Source organism: Protopterus annectens, chromosome 1.part1, assembly GCF_019279795.1.
Source record: "Protopterus annectens isolate FY-2018-M chromosome 1.part1, PAN1.0, whole genome shotgun sequence".
Lineage (NCBI taxonomy): Eukaryota > Metazoa > Chordata > Ceratodontiformes > Protopteridae > Protopterus > Protopterus annectens.
The window spans coordinates 836,100,948-836,116,119 of NC_056726.1; the positions used below are offsets into that span (position 1 = coordinate 836,100,948).

The 15,172-nt window shown below is 43.4% G+C and overlaps 1 protein-coding gene and 1 non-coding gene across 5 annotated transcripts in view; both read right to left on the bottom strand.

Annotated features, from left to right (window-relative positions):
* RPL17 (ribosomal protein L17) overlaps window positions 1-15,172 on the bottom strand; it is a 36,538-nt gene that overhangs the window by 1,216 nt on the left and 20,150 nt on the right. For 3 of the 4 annotated variants that reach the window (XM_044078590.1, XM_044078597.1, XM_044078613.1), the window contains 2 exons: window positions 10,196-10,330; window positions 4,576-4,674 (listed from right to left, as the gene is read on the bottom strand). In XM_044078590.1, coding sequence (XP_043934525.1) covers window positions 4,576-4,674; window positions 10,196-10,330 — 234 coding nt within the window. Of the gene's footprint in view, window positions 1-4,575; window positions 4,675-10,195; window positions 10,347-15,172 lie in introns of all 4 variants that reach the window. The other variant, XM_044078605.1, reaches the window with a different exon arrangement.
* LOC122817430 lies at window positions 4,390-4,455 on the bottom strand. The gene has a single exon (XR_006367253.1). It is a non-coding gene; the product is annotated as a small nucleolar RNA SNORD58 (small nucleolar RNA).

The window sequence follows — 15,172 nt, forward strand, 5'->3', positions numbered from 1 at the left end:
ATAAGTGAAATGCTGGGCATATGGCAGATATCCAGAGCCTTCAGTGAATGGCCACAGCTCCACCCCAGCCAATGTTATGATCAGTATGACAGCACTACTATTCACACCCTCTGCTCATTCCAAAAGAAAAGCCAACCAGTACACTTCAATAGGGGGCAATGAAAGCACCCTTGAAATCCTCAATCTGCAGTCCTAAAGGATTTCTATTACTCAGCAGGTGTGCCTAAGTGACTTAACAGTCCAGACATTACAACACAAAATTATGACCAAGATAAAAAGGGGGCCCCGTCTCCCCATAAGTGAAGGAAGTCTCACTGCAATAGTCATTTCTTACTCAAAAAAGTTTACTGTTATGGTGAACTGTACACACAACTATACTACCTTCATTGTACAGATTACTATACATTTCCACTCCAGGAAGAATGCCTAAAAGGAGGGAAGTTACAACAAGTAACTGTCTGCCTGGGATGACATGCTGGACAAGCCACGCTGCTTCGCAAGGGACGGCTTGCACCTGTCACCCCTAGGCTTCCGGATATTGGCAAAGGCTCTTGCCACCCCCATAGTGCCTTTTTTAGGCAAGGCTCAAATTCTAACCCTACCACCCTAGAATACAAAAAAGTAAAAAACTAAGGGTAATGCTGCTCAATGCCAGAAGTCTCAATCTCAAGATGCACGCACTCGAGGCCCTTCTCAGTATGGAGAATATCGATGTCTGTGCTGTGACAGAAACCTGGTTCAAGGCTCCTGAGAGCACCCCAGCACTAGCAGGTTTCACCTCATATCATGCGTTCCGGCCCCAAAATCCGGACAACACCAAGAAAGGAGGGGGGGGTGTCCATATTCATAAAGGACACCCACACCTCAAGGTTGGTGGCAACGCACGATACATCGGAGACCATCCAGGTGCAATTAACCATAGGCAAGACTGCTCTGCAATTTGTAGCATGTTACAGGCCACCCTCTCAAACTCAGGAACCTCACATGGCCTTCCTGAAAACAATGGAGGGGATAAATGTATCTCCAAACACCATCATACTAGGTGACTTCAACTACCCTAATATAGACTAGGAACACTACTCAAGCCCAAACACTCTAGCCCAAAGGTTCCTGGACTTCATAAACTCAAATGCCATGGAACAACTCGTCACCATCCCCACAAGAGGAGAAAACATACTTTATCTCATCATCACGAACATGGGATCACAATGTTCAACACCGGAAGTATACCCCTCACTGGTGAGATCAGATCATAGACTAATCTCGCTGGAGGTCCTCATCCCGCCCCCACCTGAAACAAAAAAGACCACAGTGAAAAACTTCTCAAAAGCCGACTTCACACTTCTAAAAACTAGTGTGGTCTCCTTTAATGCCCCTGAGCCAGTGGTAAACATTACTCAAACCGCTGAATCACTTACAAATGCCTTCTACCAGCACCTACAGGACTGCATGGATCAGGCAATCCCAAACAAAACTAAGACTCTTTGTACCAAAGGCAAGCGTCCAGTCTGGTGGACCCCAGCCATAAACAAGCTCTACAACAAAAGGAGGAAGCTACTACAAGATAGAGCAAAATCCTTGAAAGGTAAGACACCTTTGACCATTATAAGTAAAAAACTAAGAGCTCTCAAAATCATCCAAGGTAAATTGAGAGAAAAGTCGCCAAGGATTCAAAAGACAATCATAAGGCCTTCTTTAGCCATGTTAGAAACCTAGGAGGAAACTCCCAGATATGCTCAGAATTAGTTCAAAAGGATGTGAAGATTACTGAACCTACACACATTGCCAACATACTGGCTGACAGGTTCAGTGCAAATCCCCCCCCCTCCCCCCCAAAAGGAGAGATATCTATACCAGAGGATTGTAGCCCCCCAAACATCTCCAACGCCCAGGTGAGAACTGCTCTCTCCAAAGCAAAAAACACAGCATCCATGGGACCGGATGGTGTCCCCGGCTGTGTGCTCCATGAACTCAATGAGGAATTAAACCCGCAGTTAGGACAGCTGTTTAATCTTAGCCTCACCTCAGGATACGTACCCAAGGAGTGGCGCACGGCGACTGTGGTCCCACTTCACAAAGGTGGTGCCTCCACCGACCCTGGAAATTACCATCCCATTAGCTTGACAAGCCTTATCTGCAAAGCCATGGAGAGGATCATAATGGAACTCATAAATAGACATAGGGAACTTGCAGACTTTGGATCCAACCCAGTTTGGCTTTGTCAAAGGCAGATCATGCCTTTTAAACTTGGTTGACTTTTTCGAGACAGTCACCAAGGCCATTGATGAGGGAAAGGCAGTCCATACAGCCTACCTTGACCTGGCAAAGGCCTTCGACACAATACCCCACTCAGGTATTATCAAAAAACTCATCAGCTTGAATGTAAACCCATACATCACAAGATGGGTTGCAAACTGGCTAAGTGACAGAACCCACAGGGTCAGAGTTGCTGGAGCCATGTCAGACTCAAAGCCTGTCACAAGTGGTGTCATACAGGGCTCAGTCCTGGGTCCACTCTTGTTCGGCATCTACTTTTCTGAAGTACAAGCAAACACAGGAGGGTTGTTTGCAGATGACTGCAAACTGGGCGCCATAGTCGAAAACACATCTGACACAGATATCCTTCAGAAGGGCCTCACAAAAACGGATAACTGGTGCCAGAGCCATGGCCTAAAGTTAAATGCCAAGAAATGTATAGTCATACCCTTCGGGAAAAACAAGGTTACCCCTAGCTACCATATAGGTGGCAATCCACTGAGCACAGAAGAAGTCATCAGGGATCTGGGGACCCAGGTTGACAGTAGCCTTTCGTTTGACACTCATGTTGCTAAAGTAGTTAGGAAAACCTTCTACATTGCCCACCTGATCATGAAGGGATTCACATCTAGATCAAGGGAGGTCATCGCCCGCCTGTACTCATCACTCATTAGACCTATGATTGAGTACAATGCCCCATTCGGAATGTATCTGACCAGACACCTGCAGCAGCTGGAAAGGCCCCAAAAGTTCCTCACCAAAAGGATAAAGGGTCTCAAAAATATGTCTTATGCTGCCCGACTGAAAGAACTCCAGCTTTATTCAGTCTCATACCGCTTGCTCAGAGGTGACCTGTGCCTGATATATAAGGCCATGTCAAACCCTGATTTGATGAATATACTTCACCTCAAAAAATCTAGATCCCTCAGAACCACAAGGGCGGGAGACTTAAACCTTGACACGGTTATTAATAGAACATGCTGGAGGGACAGATTCATCACCCAGAGACTCCCTATGCTGTGGAACAAAATCCCGGTACATGTGAGGCAGAGCACCTCGCTGGCCTTGTTCAAGAGGAATCTTGACCAATGGATGGGGGATCGCAGATATACCCCAGGGATTACTTCAGTGTCACTGCTTGACAGAGGCACAGCAAAATAATAGGCATAGTTTTATTCAAACTAAAGGGGTGGCGAAAGCCAAATAACTATGGGCTAGGCTTATAAATGCCCTTGGGCAGATAGCCTAGTATGAACCTATGAAGTGGTGATGGGGCCCAGATCTTTAACAGCATGCCTAATCTGCAGTGCCTGAAAAATTTTATGAACCAAGGTCCACGTTACCTATTCAAATACGTGGGAGCACACATGCCACCACAGTGCAATGGGAATGGAGTGCATACCGACAGGTACTTTTAATCTCCCCCCCCCCCCGTTAACAGAAGACAATGTAGTTAGACAATCCCTTAATTTAGATACTGCAGAGCCCACCTTCCCAAACTGATCACAGCTGCACAATATGCAGTCAGTGGACATCTGGGAATGGAATGCTTTCCCTTACATTTTGATGGTCAGGCAAGAAGGCAGACAGTAAGATGGTCTTGATTAGAGACACAAAGTGGTCTTCTGTCAAACTATTCATACCTTATAACGATCTTCCGCAGATCAAAACATTAAGATCAGAAAATCTTCCGTGTGAAGCACCACCACTAGAATACTTTTGTGATTTTATGACTCTCACCCTCTGGGTGAGCATCAGCCAAGACCATTCTATGGAAAAGGCCAATCTGCCACCATACATTTAAAGGAAACCTCTCCTGCACAATTGCTACCAGATCCAAATCAAGATGTTACCACCTCCCCCTAAAAAAATTTCAACGAGCACCATCAAGGTTTACTAAATGTAAACAAACATGCACTCCAGCAGGCATCACTGCAGTTTTTCCAAAAGCAGAAAAAAATCCAGATGGTGTGAAGTCTACAGTTCAAGAAATATTCCAAGGGCAGCCTTATGTTCGGGCACAAGTGAATGCTCTGCTCCTAGAAGTTAAACTACTCTTAACGTCAGTTTTATTAATGGTCAAAACTGAAACCAAGGAACTGGGGGGGGTGGGCACTCCATAAAATTAGGCTGGCTGCTCAGAATAAAAGTTAGTTTCATCATAAATCCAAAGGTGTCCTAAGATGGTCATCATCACAGCCACAAATCCATACTCAGTGTCCATGTATCCAAAGCAAGAGTGATATATATCAATGAAACAAAAATACATTTAAATTTAAAACATACTTAGGACAGCCCACAGTAATGTGCAAGCCTTACCTTAAGTTCAGCATTGCTCTCGGCATTCTTAAGCATGTGTAACAGAAACTCTGCACTCTTTTTTGGCCAACGACCCTGTGTCCAGCCCCACTGCTTAGCCTGTTTTTGAAAGAAAAAAAATTAGAACCTCCAAAAGGTGTTTAATTTCGCAAAACTGCTCTTGGTAAAGAATTTTTTACATCAGTAATGTGTTCTACACAATCTCTGAAGGAAGCTTGCAAATGAGTAACATTTATACAACTGAGTGCAGACCAGTCAATGAGACAAGATATGCAGATTCTCAACTTGGCATTTTTTCAGGCATTCCATTCTAAGAGAATGAAGTGTAGCGTGACAACAAATGTTAAGGCAACTTATTCTCACAATTTATGTTCTCAGAGCAATATGGGACAGTCTCAGCTTTTCAAAGGAATCAGAATGCAAGGATTAAAAAATAAAAATTTAGGATGGAGTACATATTTTACTGCAGGCAGCTTTGGGAAGTGCAGCACTTCCTCACAAGATGTTTTTTCATCATTTGCCCATAGTGGTCTTTTACTGTTGCCACTGCAAGTTTTGCCATAAACAGTAACATTCTACACGATATGCAATTCATGTGTGAAATTCAAGCTACCCAGTTTTAGGTACTCTATCACTTTATGAAAGTGATGTACAACAGATGTAGCTACACCTGGTGATCTACACAAGCGAAAATGCCACCTGTAGAAAAACTGCAACATGCTCGCAGTTTGGTAAAAGCTCTCTAATGAACCAACCATAAGCCCCCCCCACCCCACACTGCTAAAACCACTGAAGAATTTCAAGCAGCTAACTCAGAACCTCCCACTCCTCCATGGAACTACTTCATGCAATTTGTAAAATGTTGCCTTGTAAAGGAAGTTTTATCAATAAGAATACTCATTAACCAGGTAAGAGGACTGGCCCATGGACCCTTTCCAGACAGCCTGGACTCACTCTGGGAAAGAGCAGGGAAAACATTTTAATGAGATAATACAAGGGGGGAAAAAATAAATGGACAACTCTGGTGGCTTAAGATCAACAACTGAAAATAGGAAAATTTTCCTAATGTCCCAATCAAGTTCTTAGTCATTACGAATACCACCATAGGGCTAGCTGGATTAGTCAAATCTTCACTGCACAAGAGGGCAAACACACTGAAAACAGAATATGTAACAGACCGATCAAATATTTTCTCCCTATCCCCAGCTAGCTTATGCTTTGCAGCAAGACTTCTACATCTGCACGCTTACATTGTGTGCAAACTTACACTTGCATCTTGATAAAGATGTAATTTCTACAACATTAATCTGCAAATAAAGAGCAACTCAGCGCTTGGTTCTCTTGCACAGGTTATTGCCGTTAGACATTGTAATATGGATGCCAAGCTGATACTCAGTTGTACCGAATGAGTATTTTAAGGGATAGCTCTTTCTCCATTGTCCTGTACTTGCTGTAACTATCTCGCATCAAGCACAGTTGTAATGAGTTTACTCGGAGGATAAGCAGGACAAAATGTGATAAGCAACAGTCACATAGCCACCTCACAGCAAGAGGTTCTCTAGTTCAATTCTCGTCCTGGATGTCTTCTCCGTGGAGTCTGCGTTTCCTCAAACCACAGTGATGCTAAGTTTGGAGTCCGTGACAGACCAGCAGACTTTAATGCCTTAGTTTTTCAAACTAATTTAATTCATACACAGCCCTCTTGCTACATGACCACAAAGGGTGCAGACATCATGATGCAACTACAATGTGATGCTTGGGTTAGGCTCTAGCCAGCAATACAAGTTACACATTTCGCGCGCATCTATGTTCGCATCTCTATAAAATCTACTACACACAAATCCATCCCTCTGCTTGCACCTCCACCCACCCCAGTACATACACCTCTGCATGGACCCCCCCCAGCCAGAGGACATTCCCAACAATTACTGGATGAAACTAGTTAAGCCTGGGACCAGATAATTTCCTTGAGGTCCCCTGCTCCCCCAACAACACTGCACAGACTGAAGGTCAGCCCTATCTTGTTAGTCACAACTTTGACTACAGCAGACACAATTTCCAATTCAAAAAAGCCAACACAAAATCTAACCCCATGGAGCCTCCCCCAACACTTTTTGCTTGCATCTCTCTGCTGGGAACTGTTGAGAAGTATGCCCTCTATGTATTTCATTAAACTGAAATGGGACATTAAAATCCAAGCAAAATGAGACAGAACACTGAAAAACCAAAACACGTACACATTAAGCCTTTTTTTTTTTTACCCCAGAATAAGTGATATTAGTTCCAAACTAAAGTCAGATCAAGGAAATCTTCCAAAACCATAACATTCATCTCCATAAAACACCACTTCCTTTTAAACTAGGCCGATACATGCTTGCTGCTCCCTTCTGAACACATTTAGCATACCCCTGACAAACTTTACCCATATTCAAACATGCAGTCCTAATGTCACTATTAATACCCATCTGTTAAACCAGGTAAGCCTACTGGACACACTTTCAGGAGCAACGTCTGGTTAAGGGACTTGCTCAAGGTCACACCCTGTGCAATGCCATCTACAACTCACTAGCTTAACCATCTGTACCAAGTCTATTGTATTTATTCTTCCCAACATACTGCAACACTGAGAAGGGCAAGCTCACAGGTGCTATAACAACCTTTGAAAGCAAGAGTGTGGTTAGTCCCAGCTCTGTGGGGCACAGGAATTAAAAGCCCTGACCACAACCCAAGACTGATCAGGCCAGGAAGATGGAAGCACCATGAAGTGGCGGATGAAATTGTGTTGCCCACACACTTATCTGGGACTGTGGTTGCTCCTACCCCTGTGGTAACCTGGTTTCCTCAGGAGAGTGGAGTACACCAGTATGGTCCTATTTGTGGGGCATGTCAGGAGTGGGCACATTTCCACATCAGGGATACAAGCTACCCTCCAAGATGTGGAGAACCACATCACTACAACGGGGAAGGGTTAGGCTTAGGCTGTAAAAGTACAAAGCCCTAATGGCTGCCAGGGTGACTGCACCACAACTGGCTCCAATTCACAAGGGAATGAATGGGCTGCAACAACTTTCACCACAAGAACAAAGACAGAACATGGCCTGCAGGTAGCAAGGTTCTAAAGAGAATGCAATGAGCACCCCAGACAGTGCAAATTTTCTGATAATAGTCTGTGAAAAGTGGCATCTGAACCAGCCAATCAGAAAATTCATTTAAATTAAACAGAGCACAGGTTTTACTACATTCTAGTTGCATCCATAACCTAAAAGGAAAGGCCCAGATTTGTGCCAAATTGGTAGTTAAGGATACCACATATATTGAGCTTGTGGACAGTTAACTTGTTGGCAGACTCACTCCCTGCCCCCACCACACCCACCCCATGACATCACCACCTGTCCCCTACCTTGCACCTCTAAGGAACAGGTTGTAAATGCCCTCTCCAAGGCTATGGGACATGATAACATCCCAGACCAAGTCCTACATGGGCTCCAACATGAATTAGCAACACCATTGGGTACTCGCTTCAACCATAGTCCAAGCACCAGCTTAATATCAGCTGAATGGGAAACTGCTACCATTACCTAGCACAAAGGTGGTGCTTCCACCGACTGCAGCAACTACAGACCCATTAGCCTGACTAGCCCTTCTGAAAGGCCATGGAAATAATCATTGAACTCAAAGATAAGTCTCCAAACACTTGGCCTTACTCTGTTTGAATTTTGTCAAAGGGTCACCAACAGGCTCACGGATTAGTCAACTAGGAGAATCCACCTCCAACAGCAGACTAACCAGTGGTGCTCCACAGGGATCAGTCCTGGGACGTCAGCTTGGAATTTTTCTCCAAAGCACAAGCAAAAACTAAACGGTGGCTAACAAAGTTTGCTGATGACTTTAAACTGGGGAGCGGTCACATCTCCAAGTGTCAACATCCCACAGGAGGGTCTTACACAAATGATTAGTGAGTCATAGCCTTAGACTGATGTGGTCAGAAAAATGTACCATCATTCCTTTACATAAAAAGGAATGTTCCTGCTAACTGCCACATCAATAGCAACACCTTAAAGTATGCACTATGTGGTGAGAGACCTGGGCACACAGGTTGACAGCCTTGCCTGGGACCATGTCTTCACAATGGTAAGGGCATTCTATATTGCTTATTTTGTAAGGGCATTGTCTCCAGAAAAAAACCCTCCTGTATTCTTCCCCTTCAGGCCAACTGAGTAAAACACGTTTTGGTATGGTGCTTGCACCTGCAGCAACTGGAGAAACCACGAAGGTTCCTCACAAGGAAAACTAAAGGTCTTTAGCATTTGTCCAATGGAGATTGTGTAAACAGAATAAAGTGACTTATTTCATACTAACTACTCCAGATGTAATCTCTGCCTTGCATACAAAGCAAATCACAAAGTTTTACTAGAAATGCTGCATATCCGCAAGTCAAATTGTACACAGGTTATTCGCTCTAAAACAGCCTAAACCTGGTATGTGACATTAATAAAAACCTGCTGGAGGGACAGATTAGTCACCTACAGGTTACCAGACCTTTGGAAGAGACTCCACCTCTTTGGCCCTCTTCAAACACAATCTGGATAACTGTATGGGTGACTAGATTCGCCCCAGGGGTTACACGTGTCCCTCTTGAACAGGAGGGATAGGTGCTGATCATGCAAATAAGGGGTAAAACTGGATAGACTTAAGAGCTCTAGGACCATTAGCCTTGTAACTTCCTATGATTACTATTAGACCACTCTCTACCTGAACCATACAGGGCAGCAACCAAAGTTCTTAAATCAATCCAACATTGCATACAAGCCCTCACGATCAACATATTGCTTCCAAGGCTAGAATATGCACAACCTATAACATTATATTCAAAAGAATGACAATATAATTGTACACCTACACCCATTTTATACTCACCACTACACAGATTGGCTCACTGTGCAAGCAATGATCTCATTCTTTTAAAATGTATCTAAATATCTATTGTTCAGCTCATCACTATTCTGCAGTACCTTACATCCTAATAAACATGGATATGCTGTCAACAGCATCATTTTGCTTGGACTACAGCTGAGATAATTTGTCTGCTTTAAAAGACATACTGAAACGGGATCCACCAAAGAAAACAGTAATACTCGTCTTTTCCTGAAATCACTAAATATCCTAAGCCAATTAGGAGGTTACTTACCATCATCAGCCAATTTTCAAATTTTTCTTCACTCACCTCACATAAGTGTGCTTTGTGTTTGTAGTGTAAACAGTATTGGACAATAAGAGCAGATAAGTGACAGGCAACAACTATATCTACTGCACAACACTGTACAGTTTTTTGACTAGGGATGCCACCTTCCTCAGTGGAAAAAGCTGGACCAAAGCAACATTCCTTGCATCACCAATGACACTGCCTACTCCCAACAGTTTCACACCCATAAGCCTTTTACAAGCTCTGCCCTAAACATTTTTTAGATGCTTAAGAGCGAGGGTTATGCTATGCAATCTCTCCCTCAAAAAAGTCACACACAATGAATACAGTCTTACGTTTGCTCAACTTTGGTTTTTCCCCAACTCCACAAAGAGCTGAAAGATGAAAAGAAAAGGCATACCTTAAGCACCTTCTTACCTGAGCACAGCGTCCAACACCACCATTGTAACGGCGGAAAGGCACACACTGTTTCTTTAAAGTAACATCCTTCAGATATTTGGTGGCCTTACGGATATGCATGCCTTTGATGGCTTGTGCAGTTTCTCGTGTGTTCTAAAACAGGGGAGAACTGTAAATTAAATCTTATAAGTCTTTCAATACTGAACAAAGCATTTGTGTCTGGCAAAGCTCAAGTAGGCAACATCAATTCCTTACATCTGCTGGCACCTGAACATTTAAAAACACAAGCAGCATAAATGCATATTGCTAGTAAACAGAATATTTAGTGTCACGACTACATACTGGAGAACACTGCATCTCATCAAATCTCTAACATTGAACCAGCATACCACAAATGAAGTCTGAACAATAAGTTAAATAGATTTTGAATAAGCTGAAACATTACAAAGTATTTCTGCTATGAGCAGTAAACATGCAGAAGGGGCACTCCAAAGTAAGATAATGCACGCCAAATGAATTTGAGCAGCAGAGCGCAGTTTTTGCAAACTGAGCATACACACCTCATCTGCCCTTCCAGTTACATTTTAAATCACCTTTTTGCCAACATACCCAGCCTCAAGTGCTAGTGGGAAATGTGTCCACAAGGACATTAGATTCCCATCTGCAAAATGATCCAGCAGGATAATAGCAAGTGAATGTCAGCAGTGCCACGGAAACCCACATAGCCAATGTTTGCAATATTTTCACAACATGTGCATCCCAATTTTCATTTCAGAAAAGCATTAATGAAACTATGGTGTCAGGGAATTAGAGCATCTAACCTCTTCAGTTTTAATGTGCATTAGTAAGTCACTTTATGCAGAAAATTTACTGCCTGCCTCAAAAATGTTCTTTACAAATGTAAAAAAGACCTCTGACACAAACTGGTAAAACTGTTCACCACTTAGTGATTAAATGGCCAAGTGCACCCTCACAAAATACTGTATCTGAAAAAACAGTACAGGATTTTTTCTAATGGATTATGCCAGCTCCCCAGGCTATTTTGTCCTCAAACTGACTACAGGCAGATGGAGAAAAATTCTGCCATTCTGCATATTTCTAGGCAATGCAGGCATGTAGCCCAATTATGGAACTTAACACTACAAGGTGCTGGCTCACTAACTGCCCATTAGATATGCATGTAGATGGAGCCAAGTAGATTATATAGTGGTGTGCGCTTGCCTGTTTTGTTTCAGATTTCCACTGAACAGATGTCCTTTTCTAACAAAGGTATGGCACCAACTTCTTTCCACTCTCCACAGAATAGGTAGGAGTTTGGCAGTGTGAGACTGCTACTCTTGAAGCAAGTGTTTTTCTCCATTAATGGTGCAAGAAATTCCTAATGATTTTCTTAGGGATCTGACTCTGGCAGTAGTCTTATTGTGAACTGCTATTTTTAAGGGATTTTACCTGCACGTACACCAATTTAGCAGACTCTACATCACTTAGCTGTATCAGATTGAAATCTTCCTGAGCTGACAGCTTATAGATGAGCATTGGTCATTTTTCTATACTACAGATAACGTGAACACTGCACTGGCAGCTGCTGCAAAACTAGTAAAGCACTGAAACAGCAGATGCCAACTAGACAGCTTTCTGCAGCATGTCAATAGCCTGCACATGACAATCCTTGCACAGACAGCTAAACAGGAAGTACTGACTTACATTGGTTAGTATAATATGAACCATTACTTTCAATGCAGCAGTTTAGCAGGCTCTACAGCACCACTATGCACATAACCAGTGCAACTTATCTTGTAAATCCTTTGTACTGCAGACAAGTGTTGACACGATCCAATACTTAAATCAGGCTTTAACCCTCCTAAAAAAAATAAAATAAAAAACTGTTCTGTCAAGTCAAATGTGCAGGCTCCAGCTACTGCAATTTATACAAGGCCAGCAGGATGCTGTACTTCAAATGCCAGTTTACACAGTAGAGGCATTTTGCTGTTCTTGCATTATAGCAAGATTAAAGATGTTACAATTTACTGTAATCATATGCCTCTGCTCCAGTGTTAATATCAGATACAATGAAATGGTGAAAGTTACTTCTATGAAAAAGTCACCATTCCCACAAGAGGGGACAACATACTAGACCTGATCATTACCAACATGGGGACTCTTATGCTCCACACCAGAAGTATATCCCTCATTGGTAAGATCAGACCATAAATTAATTTCCCGACCCCACCCCCAGCCCAGAAAACCACAGCGAAAAACTTCTCAAAAGCGAACTTCTCAAAACCGAAGTGGAATCCTTCAAGGCCCCAGGGCCAGTGGAAACTACAGCCCAAACTGCAGAATCCTATATAAATGCATTCTACAGACATCTCCAGGAATGCATGGATCATGCTATCCCAAACAAAACCAAGACCCAATCATCCAAAGGCAGGCGTCCAGTCTGGTGGACCCCTGCCATAAACAAACTGTACAACAGAAGGAGGAAGCTACTACATGAGAGAGCAAAATCCCCAATAGGGAATGCATCTCTGATCAGTACTAGCAAAAAACTACGATCCCTCAAAATCCTCCAAGGCCAGCTTCGAGAGAAAAACTGCACAGGACACCAAAGACAATCATAAGGCTTTTTTCAGTTATGTTAGAAACCTGGGATGCAACTCCCAGACTTGTTCCGAGTTGATTCTAAACGACAAAAAATATGCTGAACCCACAGACAGACATCGCCAGTATCCTGGCAGACAGGTTCAGTGCAAACTCCCCCCCCCCTCCCCCCAAAAAGAGCAAGTATCTATCCCGGCAGAGGGCTGCCTCCCAAACATCTCAGATGCTCAGGTGAAGGATTCCCTCTCCAAAGCAAAAAACACTGCTTCCATGGGACCAGATGGCGTCCCAGGTCGCGTCCTACATGAACTACAAGAGGAACTAATCCCTCAAAACAGCTATACAATCTCAGCCTCACTACAGGATATGTGCCCACAGAATGGCGTACAGCAACAGTGGTTCCACTCCACAAAGGTGGAGTCTCTACGGACCCTGGAAACTATCGCCCCATAAGCCTGACTAGCTTAGTCTGCAAGGCTATGGACAGCATCATCATGGAGCTCATAAACAAAGACATTGGGGACCTACAGACACTAGATCCTACCCAGTTCGGCTTTGTCAAGGGCACATCCTGCCTTTTGAACCTGGTTGACTTCTTTTGAAACAGTCACCAAAGCCATAGATGAAGGGAAGGTAGTCCACACAGCCTATCTGGACCTTGCAAAGGCATTTGACACAATACCCCACTCTGGCATCATAGATAATCCAGCTTAAATATAAACCCCTATGTCACAAGATGGGTCGCAAACTGGCTCAAAGACAGAACCCACAGAGTGAGAGTTGCTGGAGCCATGTCAGACTCGAAACCGGTCACAAGTGGCGTCCCACAGGGTTCTGTCCTGGGACCACTTGTTCGGTATATAGAGGTACAGGCAAACGTGGGAGGACTATGGCTCACCATCAACTCTCCAGCTAACACAAACATCCTTCAAAAAGGTCTCGCAGAGACAGATAACTGGTGCCAGCGCCATGGTTTAAAGCTAAGTGCCAAAAATGTATAGTCATACCCTTTGGCAAAAACAATGTGCCCACAAATTACCACATAGGTGGAAACCCATTAAGTACAGAGAAAGTTATTAGGGACCTGGGGACCCAAGTTGATAGCAATCTCTCCTTTGAAAACCACATTGCCAAAGTGGTTAGAAAGACCTTCTACATAGCCCACCTCATCACGAAGGGCTTCACATCTAGATCAAGAGAGGTAATAGTGCCCCTTTATTCATCCCTCATCAGGCTCATCACGAAGGGCTTCACATCTAGATCAAGAGAGGTAATAGTGCCCCTTTATCCATCCCTCATCAGGCCCATCATAGAATACAATGCCCCTTTTGGGATGTAACTTACCAGACACCTGCAGCAATTAGAAAGACCCCAAAAGTATCTCACCAAGAGGATCAAGGGTCTCAAACAGATGCCATATGTTGCTCGGTTAAAAGAACTCCAGCTCTACGCAGTTGCATACCGCCTACTTCGAGGCGATCTATGCCTGACATACAAAGCTATGTCAAATCCAGAATTAATGGACATGCTCCACCTCAGTAAATCTAAATCCCTTAGAGCCACACGCTCGAGGTACTTACCTCAGCATAGAAATAGAACTTGCTGGAGGGACAGGTTCATAAACCAGAGGCTCCCTTCGCTCGAATAGAATTCCAGTTCATGTGAGGCAGAGCACCTCACTGAATCTCTTAAAGAAGAATCTCGATAAGTGGATGGGGGATCGTAGGTTTGTCCCAGGGATTACTCCAGTGTCACTATTAGACAGAGGCACAGTAAACTAAACCTTTAGAAGGTCACAGTATACTCAAATCAAGGGGTGGCATAAGCCATACAGAATAGGGCTAGGCTTACAATTGCCCCAGGGCAGATAGCCTAGTATGAACCTATGAAAACAGCTGCCAATGCATGATGCACTTGTGGCAGAGCATTCTAGTTGCTAAAGCATATCTGCAACCAAGCAAAGTCTTAAAGCTCATACTGCACATCTGAACTTTTCTTTAACCTACAGTGTTACCCATGAGAAGGAATATACACTTAAGACAGCAGCAGCAATGTCCAACATCTTGCAAGCTAACAAAACTTGTCACTCTACGAAGTGCCAAACTGAACAATCCGGAGCACCTGTGGACAAAGGATGATATTGCCAGCACAGCTATCAGGAATTTTGTAAGTTATACACTACTGGTGAATATCAAAACAATTTATCCAAGATGCTCGTTACAAATGTATTAGAACTGTGTCATGTGTATTATCAGATTACACTGTATAGATGTTTGTGTTGAGAAGATATTTTGTAGAGTGCTTGAAAATGTAACCAGTGTGCCCCGCTGGAAGAGAACAGAAATGTACATTAACAGTGGAGAACAGAAATGTACATTAACAGTGGAGAACAGA